Source organism: Octodon degus, unplaced genomic scaffold, assembly GCF_000260255.1.
Source record: "Octodon degus isolate 3935 unplaced genomic scaffold, OctDeg1.0 scaffold00074, whole genome shotgun sequence".
Lineage (NCBI taxonomy): Eukaryota > Metazoa > Chordata > Mammalia > Rodentia > Octodontidae > Octodon > Octodon degus.
Window position 1 is genome coordinate 12,089,910 of NW_004524650.1, and position 15,430 is coordinate 12,105,339.

The 15,430-nt window shown below is 36.5% G+C and overlaps 1 protein-coding gene across 1 annotated transcript in view; it reads left to right on the plus strand.

The window, feature by feature from the left end:
* The window catches only part of LOC101563021 (guanylate-binding protein 6-like), a 22,763-nt gene extending 11,015 nt beyond the window's left edge, over window positions 1–11,748 (plus strand). The window contains exons 4-11 of the mRNA XM_004635763.2: window positions 1,980–2,089; window positions 2,273–2,469; window positions 5,598–5,843; window positions 6,732–7,012; window positions 8,473–8,685; window positions 9,597–9,699; window positions 10,032–10,225; window positions 11,527–11,748. Of these exons, the coding sequence (XP_004635820.1) occupies window positions 1,980–2,089; window positions 2,273–2,469; window positions 5,598–5,843; window positions 6,732–7,012; window positions 8,473–8,685; window positions 9,597–9,699; window positions 10,032–10,225; window positions 11,527–11,748 (1,566 nt within the window). The remainder of the gene's footprint in view (window positions 1–1,979; window positions 2,090–2,272; window positions 2,470–5,597; window positions 5,844–6,731; window positions 7,013–8,472; window positions 8,686–9,596; window positions 9,700–10,031; window positions 10,226–11,526) is intronic.
* The last annotated feature ends 3,682 nt before the right edge of the window (window positions 11,749–15,430 follow it).

The window sequence follows — 15,430 nt, forward strand, 5'->3', positions numbered from 1 at the left end:
TTTTTTCCTTTTTCTTTTCTTTTTTTCCCACAACAAAGTGGTCCTTTATTTATACTTTTTCAAAGTTAGTAACACCTGACACAAGGTTGCCTAGCGACTAACAGCTGACCTTAACTAGACATATGTTTATATCAGCACTGAGGACTCAGAACATAACAGAACCTCTGCTGTGACATCCTATAGCTAAGTTGTGTCCCAAATTTTCTGATCAAGGAGATTATGGGGCCACAGAGGAAAGTGATCAATGATGTAGAGTGTGCCTAAGGAGAGTCACCTAGAGAGAAACATTCCCTCAGGCTTTCACAGAGAGCAAATTGGTCAAGCAATGGCTGTGACTCATCCAGATGGCTGACACTGACAAAAGATCTGCAAGGTGCTTTACATGGTTCCAGGGTAAATCCTGAGGGTATTTGACTGACCTTGTCAGATAGTAAATGTTACATTTTTAGTTATATAGATCTTGCTTTAACTTGGTCTTAACCATTTAGCAGAAAAGTGTAACCATGAGGCATAAAAATTAAAGCTACATTAATATGCTGAGCTGCAAAAGGCTCAAGTAAACAACTTCTGGTAATTGATAGTTGTGCTGATAACTCACTACTATCCTGGTCTATTGGAGTATATTGGGTTGTTTTGATGAATTTAAGTACCTACAATCTTTGGACTGGCATCAAGTATGAAAAGTTCCTTTTAAGACTTCTCCAAATACAGCATCTCTAACTACAATAGAACATCTATCTCTGACAAAACAGAACAAAAAAAGGGGATATGTTGAGAGTCACAGAAGCTAGGAAATTAATCAAGTATGTGTAGGTGGGACAAGGCCTCAGGGCCTTAAGCAAATATGCTACCTCAGTCCTGAGATTCTTCTATTTTTAATCTTTTAAGAAAACTCTATAGTATTTTTTCTAATGGTCACACTAGTTGACATTCCAACCAACAACTACATGGATGCTCTTTTTCTCAATCCTCATTAATACTTGTTATCTCCTGTCTTTTTGATAATAGCCATTCTGTGTGTCACTTTATGACTCTGTATGGTTTCTAGAGGCAGTTCCCTGATAAATATATAGTATGAACATCTTTTCATATATCTATTGGCCATTTACATGATTTATATGTATATTCAAATTCTTTTTAGTTTTCAATTGAGTTATTTGATTTGTTTTGCTATGGAGTTGTAGGAATTTTTGAAATATTTTTGATATCAACCTCTTATCAAATGCATGCACTGCAGGGGCTGGGGAGATAGCTCAGTGGTGTAAGTACCTGCCTGGCAAGTGCAAGGTCCTGAGTTTCTTTCCCAGTACAACAAAAGGGCTGAGTGAGCACAAGGCAAGCCTGTGCTGCATAGTGAGACCCTGTCTCAAAAAGATAAAAGCAAAGCAAAACAAAACAAAAGAGACAAATATATGTTGCAAATATTTTTCTCCTATCCTGTAGTTATCTTTTCACATAGTTCACTTCTTGCTAGCAAGAATCATTTTATTTGAAGGTGGCAAGTCGTCCAGTTTTCTTTTTATTTCTTCGATCTTCATGTGTTATATAAACTATACTAGCCAAACATAACTACATTAGTGTCCGACCCAGCATCAAGAAGGTGTTCCCATTGTTTACTTCTCATAGACTTATTGGTTCAGATATTTTCTTTACTCTGATCAGAAATTTTATACCATATTTAGAATAAAGAAATATAACATTCATCACTCAGTACCCTTCTGAGAACCTGACATTGTACTAGTGTTGCTTTAGATTTTTTTATTTCATCTAACTGAGAGGAAAATTTTGTGAAGATTGTAGTATGAAGAAATTGTCTTCATGAGAGATATTATTGCTTTCATGTTATTTGCCTTTATGTCTGTGTTCTTTTCATAGTGAGTACCTGAGCTGGAATCACAGATGCAAGAATTTTATGACAAATGTTTCAATGAAATTCCAAAGAGCAGAGTCCTGAGTTTCTTTCTCCCCTGTATTTCTAGGGTGACCCTAAGAATGACTCCTGGATCTTCGCCCTGGCCGTGCTTCTGAGCACCACCTTTGTCTACAACAGCGTGGGCACCATCAACCACCAGGCCATGGAGCAACTACAGTATCCTTCTGGTACCTGAGCCACTGAATGTCAGTGGCTTCTGAGGAGATGAATATTGAGTCAGTTTTCTTACCCTGTCATTTTCTTGCTCCTGTGGAGCAAGAAGAACTTGCTATGATAATTTTTATTAGGGAAATGTGGGGATTTTAAGTAGGAATTTCCTTTTCCTTAGCCAAGTCCTAGTTATGTGACAGAGCTCACAGAACTAATCAAGGCAAAGTCTTCCTCAAATTTGGATGGAGTACAAGACTCTACAGAGTTTGTGAGCTTTTTTCCAGACTTCATCTGGGCTGTACGAGATTTTACTCTCCAACTAAAGTTGAATGATAATGACATCTCAGAAGATGAGTACCTGGAGAATGCCTTGAGGCTGATTCCAGGTACCTGAGTACAGATGGTATGGGAGTTTTTGTAGGGTGAATGTGCTGACACTGCATCAGTTCTAGGGATCCCTTTGTACTGGCTGGAGGTCTGGAGAAATGGGGATTGGGTCATAGATTGAAAGCTCTAAGAAAGAATACAACATACAGTGAAATTATTAAAATTCATGTTGGTCTTTACACATTTGTTCTTTAGAATTCAAATTACAAAAAAAAAAAAAAAAAAAAGGAACTCAGATTACAATGGTTGTATAAGCTGTCTGAAGCATAGGCATTTTGTATCCTATCTTAGCATCTGCTTTTCTCTCTTTAGGAGACCAACAGATCACAGAATTTTTAAACATGATATCACAATACAAAGCTCATCTTACTGTGTGTCTATATTTCACATTGCTATTATTCTTCTCAGGGAGGATTATTTCTTTCTAATTGTGGTATTTCACATTCTAAATTTGAACATACAAAATAACTATGTCCTAAGTAAGCTGAAGAATTATTCTTTTCATTTTTTGCTCTGTCAATAGTTACACAATTGCCATGGTATTCATTTTACTTTATATAGATAATATACATTTCTCTTAATTCTGGCATATTTATTCACACTATTATTTCTTTTTTTAAATTAATTTTATTGAGAAACAAATAGCAATGAGACAGTTTCAAAATAGGTTATTAGGACAGTTTCAATAAATAATACATTGCATATTGTTGTCTTCATAGTGGTTATTCATAGTACAAGATGCAGACATGATATTACAGGATGTTACAGTAAAGGCTCTCTACTATTCTATTGCCAATTAAATATTGTAGGTGCGTGAACTCAGCAAAATAATCCAATATGGTTCAGTAGTCCATAATAGTAGTGGGTTATCCGTAGGACTGACAATGTCACAAGTTGTTGACTTGAGGATTTTACAGCTCAGCATATTAATATGGCTTTGCTTTTTATACTTCATTTTTATACTTTTCTACTGGATGGTTAAGATCAAGATCAAGCAAGACCTATATAACAAGAAATGTAACTTTTATATCTGATAAGGTCAGTCAAATCCCCTCAGGATTTATCCTGAAACCCTGTACAACAGTTTGTAGATCCTTTGTCAGTGTCAGTGATGTGGATGAGTCACGACAATTGCTTGGCCAATTTGCTCTCTGTGAAAGCCTGAGAGAATGTTTTCTTTCCATGTGACTCTCCTTAGGCACACTCTACATCATTGATCACTTTCTTCTCTTTTTCTTAATTGTTGATCTGAAAACTTAAATTGCTACCCCTCCAGAAGAGAGAATTAATGATTTTATCACCCTATAATATGAGCAGTTGAGCTTAACCTCACTATTGGTCTGAATATCAAGCATCTTAGATATAACATGGAACAGGTATCAAGTATTGATATGCTAAACTTTAAATCACTACAGGATGTCACACTATTGTTTCAAAAGAAATTATATGAAAAAAAAGAAATTATATGAATGAAGATACATATTATTTGTAAGTTATTGACATGTTTTCCCATGGAGATCTTGTGAAAATGGCAGTTTGCATTTATTTATTAATGCTTTTAATTTTGTCAAATATCCTTTAAATTCATTGAATAATTGCTAAGAAAAAATCAAATCAAGTGTTCACCAGATAGCTTAGCAGATTAAAGTGCCTGCATAGGCAGTTGCAGGGACTGGGGGTTTGACCTGGGCCTGCAGTACGGGCCTGCCCCTGGGGCATGCTGAGAGGACAAATGAGACTGGGTGTGGTGGTGTGCACCTTTAATCCCAGGGCTTGGGAGGCTGAAAAATAGGAAGGATCACTACAAATCCAATCTGTGTATTGAGACACTGTATATCCTGTACTAAATACATAAAAAGAAATAATCAAAGCAAATATATAGTTGTTTTTCTCAAAGACTTTATAGAATAGTGATTATTATTCTAAAAGTATATTTTCATTGATCTTTGAAGGCTTTGATAAAAATATCCAATACTATGTAAAGTATTTTTTAAACCCCTTTTTGATGCTTACAACATGATATAGGATACATATAGATAGTACAGTGGTTGCTATCATGTAGCAAATCATACATGCATCATCTCACATAGTTATTTTTGTGATCAAACAACTAAATGACTTATTTTAATCCTTAATATAGTAGTCTCATTAATTCTAGCCTAAGTTTTCTATTAGATTTCTGGACTTACACATGCTACACATCTGCTACCTTGTGTCCTCAGACCTATATCTTTCTCATTTCTTGCATTCCCCTGAAACCACTATTGTATCCTTTATTACTATACATTGGGACTTTTGCATGGAATGTTTTTGGCATCAAAGTGATTATCTTTAACTAATTATAGTGGCATTCTTAATATGGTTACAAGTATTTCATTATTGCCTTTTAGCTTGTCTTATTTTTGTCCCTCAGCTAAATTTCTTTTTTTTAAATTTTTTTTTATTTTGGCGAAACCGGGGATTGAACTCAGGCCCTTGTGCTTGCCAGGGAAGCACTTATTCCACTGAGCCATCTCCCTGGCCCCCCTCAGCTTAATTTCAACAAGGGATTAAGTTGACTAGAAATATATATTTGAACTTTTCTTCAATCTGTAAACATCAAATAAACAACAGCCCCATACTTGCCACCATGTTCAGATCTGGAGATACTAGCCAAATTTTATATTTTCACTGGAGTAAGATATTACTCAAATATCATAACAGTTATTATTATTATCATTAATGTATTTAGTACAGGGTCTATAAGGTCTCACTACATAGATTGGATTCATGGTGATCCTCTTGTTTTCAACTTCCCAAGCACTGGGATTACAGGCATATGCCACCATGCCCAGTGTTAGTCGCCATCTCAGGGTGCCTTAGGGGCAGGGCTGACACTGCTTGTGGTGCTGGGGATCAAACCCCAGTCCCTGAGCTCTGCCTAAGGAGATGCTTTAGTCTGCTGGCCTGCCCTGACAATTACATTATTGGTACAAGTTTGATGTCAGGTAATTATTAAATGTTCATGATAAAGGTACTGTATTGGTGTAGATCCCTGTAAAATATGACAACTCCAGGGGGGGAAAAAAACCAAAAAACTTTAATCTCCAATCTCAAGACAATGCCCTCTGTGTTTATCATTTCTTAGGTGAGAAAACAAGTGCACAAAAATCTAATCAAACTAGGGAGTGCATTCGGAAGTTCTTTCCAAGTCGGAAGTGCTTTGTCTTTGATCGACCAACAAATGACAAAAGTCTCCTGGCCAACATTGAGAATGCCCCAGAAGACCAACTGGATCCTAAATTCCTGGAGCAAACAAAGAGTTTCTGTGCTCACATCTTCAATCATGAAAAGAACAAGACTCTCAGAGAGGGAATTATGGTCACTGGGAATCGTGAGTCTTTACATATTTCTGTGCAGAAGAGTGCATATTGAATATGTTATATAGCGTGTTTGCTTTATTCTTGTTCAATTTTATATATAACTATGATATCTATATATTCATTCCCTAACTATGTACATATTTATTATTTTCTTACTGGGGTTTATAAATTTCTCTTTAAATCTTTACATCTTGTTGCAGGTTATGTGTGGGTTGTATATCTCCGATAAAAATTCCACATTAATAATTAAAATCACTAACTTTATCTGAAAATAGATATATACAATTTTCTCAGAAAAGTCCTACATATGAGTTCTTTGCAAGAAGTGTAGAAATCATGTTTTAAAAGTTTGAAGTGTTCCAAATATAAATATTATAGTCTAAGTACCTGAAAATCCAGTGGAACTCTTATAATTAGAAGCATGAGGCATCTTGGCTTATTAGTATGTGTGTGTGTGTGTGTGTGTGTGTGTGTGCATATAAATTTGAGTGGGGAATTATATTTTTTAGGTATACTTTACAATAGTAGATGAAGTTATTTACTGATACTAAGGTTTTTCTTTAACTGTGATCTGGAGAATGACATAAATAAAGGTATTAGGGGACGAGGAGATGGCTCAGTGGAATAAGTGCTTCCCTGGCAAGTGCAAGGGCCTGAGTTCAATCTCTGGTTCAGAAAAGAGAAAAAAAAAGGGTCTTAGAGGGATGTAGGTAATGATAAAATGAAGTAGGTAATGTAACTCTGTGTGTGTGTGTGTGTGTGTGTGTGTGTGTGTGTTTGCATGTGTCTATCAGAGAGAGAAAGTGAGTGAGCAAGAGATTACAATCATAGTTCAGAGTCTTAGAATGCTTTGAATTAAAGCTTTCCTATTTATCCTCTAAAATTTGTGGCTCATTCAGGGCTGGGGTTTCTGGTGGAGAACTATGTGAAGGCCATCAACAGTAAGGAGGTGCCCTGCTTGGAGAACGCGGTGACCACTCTGGCCCAGCGTGAGAATGCAGCAGCCGTGCAGAAAGCAGCCACCCACTACAGCGAGCAGATGGCCCAGCGAGTGCGGCTCCCCACAGACACGCTCCAGGAGCTGCTGGATGTGCACGTGGCCTGCGAGAAGGAGGCCATCACACTCTTCATGGAGCACTCCTTCAAGGATGAAGATGGGAAATTCCTGAAGGAGCTGGTGGTACTGATTCTTATTTTTCTTCTTTCTTTATTATCATGTTTGCTGTATACAATTATTACATTCCACATAGTTTTTGGTTCTGTGTCTTATTCAATACTTTCCTTAATCTTTCCGTTAAAGAGTGAAGCTCAAGGGTGGCTGCATTCAACTAATGGTTTATCTCATTTGAGGACAAAGCATTTTTGATTTTTACTGGTTGGAGTCTAAACTTACATGTTCTTTCTCTACTCCGAATCTCAGGTTTATTAAGCAGCAGTTTCTCTGAGTGACTGAATCATAATCAGTGTAGATGTTCCCATAGCACTTAAGGTGGGCTTTGAGAAGTACTTCTTTGGACTGCAGACCTGTCCAGAGCATTCTCAAGTCATCCCTGATGTGTTTACGTTTTCAGTGCACATTGCCCATTGCTGGAAACTAAGTTTCTCTTACTAGACCCTAATTCTACACTGTTGCTCATTCCATATTTGTTGTATATTAATCTTTCAAGATATAACCATGGATATGATTCCATAGGTATTGTAGTCACCATACTCATAAGTGAAATAAGTCAGATCCACATGTGTAAGCACTGTATTATCACCCTAGTGGAAGAAACTGAAGGAGTAAACAATGTCTCAAAAACATAATAGATATTGTAAAAGGGAAAGAAACTGCTCAAAGGGAAAGAACAGCTGAGATGGGAGAAAGGAGAAAAGAAAGATGGAAGGAATGAATATATCTATATCTATTTATTTACGTATATAATAGCTAAGATAATTGTACTACAATTTCTACTTGTTTTTTAAAGGAATAGTTAATGCTTATTTTTTTAAAAATCAGTTTTGCATGCCTGTGTCTGGTAATCTGAACAACTACTTTGAAGATAACAATAAGCAATATAAGAACCATTGTTGATTTCTTATCATCTTGTTTTGAAATTCTGCTTTTTAAAGTTTTTATTATCTTTAAAATAAAGATGTGTCATTTGCATGTCCCAGGTACCCATGGTGAATGTAATCAGTATGTGTCATAAAAATGAACTGAAAACAATAACATAATGAAAATGGGGAAATAGGATTTATAGACAGAGATTAAGAAGTGAGTAGGGAGGGGAAGGAGAGTAAAAAAGATCTAGGTTGTGTTATGTACATGTAATTGTTATCTAGATGAATGTATGCTTCATGTATTGCAAACATGTGCTCATAAAATAGAATTAACGAAGAAACCACAGAGGTTGTAGCATAGTCCCTTCATCTCACAGATAAGCCGCTTCAGGTCCATGAAGGTACATATGTTTCTCATAGACTTTCAGAGAGTATTAAGGGTTTTGAATAAGTCAAGTATGAATCCTCACCATGCCACATCTTATTTAAAGAGAACACTTTCTTATGAGAAACAAGTTGATGTTCCTACAAAGTTCACTGGGTTGTTTCCTCTCTAGGATATCTTTCTGGTGACATCTCTGTACATCTGTCTTGCAGAAAACAATAAAGGATAAGAAGGAGGATTTCTTGCTGAAGAATGAAAATGAATCTGATAAATACTGCCAGAAAGAACTGAATTCACTTTCAAAAGCATTAACGGAAAGCATTTTAGCAGGGGCTTTCCATGTTCCTGGAGGTTACCAGCTATACATGGAAATGAGAAAAAAGATGGAAGAGGACTACAGGCAACTGCCCAGGAAAGGAGTGAAGGTGAGGAACAGGGGAGCCAAGGCAATTCTAGAGAAGAACATTAAGGGGTTTCCAGAACCAGCTGTGAGCAACAAGAAAAACAGATTACATGAAGTCTTTGCATTCTTTTCTGCACAGTTGGAGATCAAAACTAGTGCTTCCTGCAAGTTTTGCACCAGTGGGCTATACCCTGGAAGTCACTTTAGTCCTTAATGTTGTCTACCTGCTATATATTCCTGAAAGTAGAAATTTTCTTTCTCCAAAAAACAGTAGAGTATGAAAAATTGGGGGAGAGGAATCTTATCTATTTCTTCTCCAGCAAGATGACCTGAGATGTGCTAAGTGCTGGTGCTTTCCAAGGTAGTCTTTGCTCTCCAGGCTGGTGATTTGCATATTAAGTAGTATTACTTATAAATCTATGGCAAAGTGCTGTACAGGTAATGTTAATGAACATAATGATCAGTTGCTGCTTATGTACTTTATGATATATTCTTTCCTAGACATTTTAATCTAGTGTAAAGTGGTATCACTTTTTATTGTGAACATTTTTATTTTTTACTTTTTTGAACATTTTTAGTTTTGAACTTAGAAGTCCTGTTGCATATAAAAAATTTATCCACAAGATAAAGCTAGTAAAATGAAGAGTGAAGTGCAGTTTATATCACTGGAAAACAAATAAAAGCACAAGAGGTTGTACTTCACTTTTCTCAATTCTGACTGGCTGGAACTGAGAGCAGGTGGCAGGCAGAAGCCCCGGTAAATGGAGGGAGATGGAAAGTGAGAGGCATGGAGGAGCTCTGGTAACAGTGAGGAGTTGATCCCTGCATAGAAAGCTAACAGAAGTTTAACCATGAAGCAATATAATATACATACATTTATTTTGCAGAACTGTTCTCCCAGTGCTATTTGTTTGCTCTCTCTTGGTTTCATAGGCAGAAGAGGTGCTCCACAGGTTTCTGAAGTCACAGGTGGCGGTACAGGGATTCATCTTGCAGTCAGATAAAGCTCTCACTGATAAGGAGAGGAACATGGCAGGTAAATGTGCAAGATGGATTTACCCCAAGTGTGTGTGGATTCCTGCAATGATTCTGACAGATCTAATAAGAAACCTTTCCCAAATGCATAGCATATTTCCTTCTGTAGTGTGTGTATGCTGATGAATGTGAAAAATAGAAAGGAGCTTAGTTTTAAATCACCTAGTCAGTGCATTTTCCATTGTGTTCTGAAACATGTCTGGACAGCATAGACTCATGTGAATTCTGTGACTTTCCTGAGCTGCTTTTCAGATTTGGTTTGGTCTCCGAGCTCAGGAAGATAGAATTTGGTTTCACCTGTTTTTCTTCAATTTTGAAATTTCCCTCACACAGTGGAGAAGACCAAGAGGGAGGAAGTTGAGAAGGTTCAGGAAATTTCAGCAGCAAAAGAACTGGAGGAACAGCAAAAGCAAGCAGCTCTGGAAAAGACTTACAAGGAAAACATGGAGCAACTGCAAATGAAACTAATATTGGAGAGAGAGAACTTCCTCAGAGAGCAGAAAATGATGTTAGAGCAACAAATGAGGGTGAGCATGCCTTGCTCAGCAGTGTTTGATGTCCCTGGAAATGTTGCAGGATGGTGAAGGAGGGATTATAACCATTTGGTGTCTGTAATTCGATAAAACTCTGAATCTTTGGCTGTTTTAAAGATGATACCTTTGAATTTTGCTCTATATGTAGAATCTAGAGAATTCTTGGCATCTTTTGGTTAATTCCTTTGAAAATAGGAATAGCATTTATGTTACTGTTTTGATATTTCATAAAATGATCTTGTGAGAGCCTGATTAACTACATTTTCCAACCACTAGTAGTAGTAGGGTTGCACTAACAACAGCAATACTGTCACGAGCTCTACTACCATCCAAAGACCCTGAGGTAGATCTCTGTTGCCATAAAATTGTCAGAAATGTTCAGACTTAAAAGCAGAATGTACTGACAAATTCTGTCTATAAACTTATTGGTTGCTTTTGGATATCCTATTCACTTTCTCATCTCAGACAAGACACTCACTAACCACAACTCATTTGAGGAGAGTGTTATTTTGGCTATGGTTTCAGTCATAGTTGGCCACTCCAGGGCAGATATATAGCATGGCACAGAGGCCTGGTGAAGGAAAATGTGCTCAGCCTATGGCAGTCAGGAAGGGGAAGCAGTGTGACCCACCTCTGACCAGGCCCTGCCTCCTTCATGGCATACTCAGCTATGAACACAAAGGATGTATCCCCTAATGAATACAGCACCCCAATGAGATGATCTCCTTCCACACACATGAGTATTTGGGGATATTGTATGTATACTACAATACCCATGTGGACAGCTTGCAGGTGTTAGCTTATGACCCTAGAGGGATTCTTCCCTTGTCTATCTGGAAGTTATATATCAAACTTCTAGTTGACAAGTTTCCACCATCACTATATCATTACCTTGCTACTTACAGGGGATTGCAAATCAGATCACAATTTTATTTTTTTTGGCAAGACACAATTTGTTCTCAAACTTCAGCACAGTAGGACTGAATATTGCATGAGTATTAATAAAAGTAAACTCTATTTCCTCTTCTTTATGCAATTCAGATAACATTGTTGCTAAGCTATTTGCAAAAACATTTGTACATATAATGTAAAGCCAGTTTGATAAAGTTTTTAACAAAATGTCACTCTTAAAATAACAGTATTATAGGACCAGGTAGATAGCTTAGCAGCATAAGCACCTTTCCGGCTAAGAGCAAGGTCCTGAGTTTGATTCCTTGTACCACAAATACAAAACAAAAAAACCCCCAGTATTATAAAAATGCACTTCACACTCAACTTTTATTCATTTATTTTAGATTCAAACAGATTTGTTCAAAGAAGGACTTAAGAAGAAATCTGAGGCAATGAATGAAGAATTAAAACATTTGAAGAATAGGGTTGAAGCTACAGAAAGGGATACGGAGCCCTTCATAACACGAGCTTTGAATCATGTGGGTACTGGGATAAGTACAATATTGTGTGCACCTGGTAAAGTTCTTGGAAATGTTGTTAAATTTATTGGCAGACTTTTTAAGTGACCTTTGTTCCTCTTTTAACAAAAATTATAGATTGTGGATCTATTTTTTGACCTGTTCTATGGCATGTTTTCTTCATTTTCATTCAGCACGATTTGAAATATAAAAGTTTTTTGTTGCAATGCATCTGTCTGGACCACGTTACAACAAATTCCTGTATCTGTTGATAGATATTATTTGCTTGTGCGCAATGCACACTTGCAAAAAAAATATATACAGGAAGAAGCCCTTTGAGATAATGCTTTCAACAGCAAAAGTTGGAAATTACTTCAATGTCATATGCATAAATTCATAAAAAATTTTAATATATGCTGATACTGGAATATAGGAAATGAAAAGTGAGTGGACTTCTAGTTCTCTAAGCATAAGATGATTTTGAGGATATTGCAAATTTAAAATAAAAAACACTAAAAATATTTCAAAGCATATATGTATATATATAATTTCCATCAATATTATACATGGCAGTATTACTTGTAAAAACACACATTTACTAGTAAACTATCTTTTAAAAGTTTAATGAGATACTGGCATTCTTGGGTCTTTCTGGGGAGAAATTATAGGAATCAGCAGTGGAAAGAACACATAACTTTCATTACATATTCTGTTTTTTGAATTTTTTAATAAATCTGGTATGAAAAAGTTTGGAAATTCAGTGGAAAATTTGAACTATAATACTAGCAATGAATACTGAGAGTGGAATTGACTATGATATATGTGAAAATAAATGATGACATTTTTCATTCTTCCTAGAAATGACACCTTCCAGGTCAATGAGAGATCTAAGACTAAGATCTGAGTGCAAAAAACCTGTAAAATTTCCATCCTACTCCTAGTTTTTTGATGACTCTTGATACTTGTTTCCCCAATGATTACACCAATCTATACTCCCACCAACAGTGGGAGAAGGATTCTTTATTCCTCATAGTAACTCCAACATTTATTGCTGATTGATTTCTTTATAATAGCCATTGTTTCTGGAGTGTGATAGATTCTTAGTGGTATTTTAATTTGCATCCTTTGAACGATGTTGAATATTTTTTCATATATTTATTTGCTGTTTGTGTTTCATTATCTGAGAAATGTCTATCTCAGATACCCATTTTTGGATATTGTGACATGGCAAGAAATTGTTCAAAAGGAAGTTAGAATTAGGGTGGGGAAAAGGGGAAGGAAGGAGGACAAAAGGACTAAAAATACAAAATAGTTGTACTACTAGTTTCTCTTATGTCATTGAAAATAAAAATTTGTGCTGATATCATTTAGATAAATTTTATGCTTATATCTTGTACTCTGAGGAACTACTTTGAAGATGCCAACATATGTTAACTAATATATTGCTATTATTTTTTCTGAAATTCTGTTTTTTTTCATAAAATAAAAAATTGCATCCTACTACTCTTTTCCTTTTGGCCTTGTTTCTTATTTCCTATATTGTCTCAAAATTGAAGTATAAATCTTGGGAATGGCTGATGCTGGAAACTAATTATGCATGCAGGACAAGGCCAGCTTGAGAACATGGTGAGCTCCTAAAAGCATGTAAATAAGCTATTTCAGCTGGTTAATTGATTGATAGGTAGGGAGGCTGAAATTAATATCAACATCTTGAGAGTATAAATAAGTGCTCTACCAGTCTTGGGCAATTCTCATCTGCTTAGGAGAGAGAGGACCTCCACCTGACTCCAACTCTTGTCTTTTGTCTATCTTTTACTCACTCCCCAGTGTTGATCCTCCACAGGGTATACCAAGAGCCCAAAGAGTCCCTACATTTGGTTTTTGCACAGGGACTGCCAATAGGGAAAAAGTAAGCAGTGGGAATGTTTCCCAAATGCATGCAGCAGGGGAGGGGGCAAGCAAATTGGTGGGAGCCAGTATTGAGCACTGGACTGCATTGGTATGAGCACATTGGGTGTAAAACATGGGGTTATGTATCCTCAAAGGCCAGAAGTATATGGGTTTCAAAGAAGCCTAGAAGAGAAAGTTACTTAGAAATCAGTCTCACAAAGGATGTGAAAGATTCATTCATACAATGAAAATTATAGTATTCTGAGAAAAGAGATTGAAGAGGATTTGAGAAGGTGGAGAAGTTGTCCATGGTCTTAGATAGGAAGAGCCAACATAGTGAAAATGGACATATTCCCAAAATTGTTATACAGATTCAATGAAATCCTTTTTTTTCTTTTTATTTATTTTTTAATTAATGTTATTTTATCTTATTTATTTATTTTGCTTGTATTTTAGGGAAGAGTCTACAGGGTTTTCAGGGCCTCACCAGTAGATTGGACTTAGAATGATCTGCCTGTTTACAGCCTCTCAAGAGCTGGGATAACAGGTGTGCACCACTACACCCAGTCTCAATTGCCCTTTCAGTCTCAATTGCCCTGGGGGTGGGGCTGGCACAGTAGGCCTGGGGATCAAGCCCCTGTACCTGCTTACAGGCACTTTAATCTACTGAGCTATTTGGCCAGCCCTTTAATTAATTTTAATGGGAAAGAAATAGCAATGAGACAGTTTCAAAGTGGGTTAGTAGGACAGCTACAATAGTTAATACATTGCGTATCTGGAGCAAAAGTGACTACCATGTCGGGTGATCTCAAACCCAACATGGTGGTCACCTTTGCTCCAGTCTACATCACAACTGAAGTCAAGTCTGTTGAAACTTTGAGTGAAGCTCTTCCTGGGGACATTGTGGGTTTCCATGTCAAGAATGTGTCTGTCAAAGGTATTTGGCATGGCAGTCTTGCTGGTGACAGTAAAAATGGCTCATCAAGGTAAGCATCTGGTTTCACTGCTCAGGTGATTATCCTGAACCATCTGGGCCAGATCAGTGCTGGCTGTGCTTCTGTAGTGGATTGTCACACAGCTCACATTGCTTGCAAGTTTGCTGAGCTGAAAGAAAAGATTGATCGCCGGTCTGGTAAGAAGCTGGAAGACAGGCCCAAGTGTTTGAAATCTGGTGATGCTGCCATTGTTGACATGATTCCAGGCAAGCCCATGTGTGTCAAGAGCTTCTCTGACTACCCACCTCTGGGTCTTTTCACTGTTTGCGATATGAGACGGCAGTTGCTGTGGGTGTCATCAAACCTGTGGAGAAGAAGCTTGCTTGAGCTTGCAATGTCACCAAGTCTGCGCAGAAAGCTCAGAAGGCTAAATGATTATTATCCCTAACATCTCTCATCCCAGTCTTTTTTTTTTTACTTTTTTATTGGATTTTATTTCTTTTTTTGACATCAGTTATTTTATTTTAAAGAAAAAAATAAAAAATATGGTACAAAATCTCAAAACAAGATTTTAGGAGAGGAACAATGGTTAGTACATTGTGTATTGTTACTGCCAAAGTAGTTTCTCATATTACAAGATATAGGGAAGAAATAATAAATAAACAACATAGGTACAAACGTTTGTTTTTTTAAAAGTCAACAGAAAATGGAAATATACTTTTTAAAGTTTCTAATACTAGGAGAAGATATCATACAATGTCTTTCACATAAATTGTAAGTCAAAGATACAGTATAAATCTTAGAACAAAAATTAAGATTAAGCAATATTCAGAAAATTAAATGTTTCAAAACAATTGAACTAAGAAAAAGTTTTCATGATTGCAAAGAAGTACTAAGAGTAAAACATAAGATAAATACTGGAATGGCAAGTAAATGACCAGCACTTCTAACAGTTTGAGGATAGG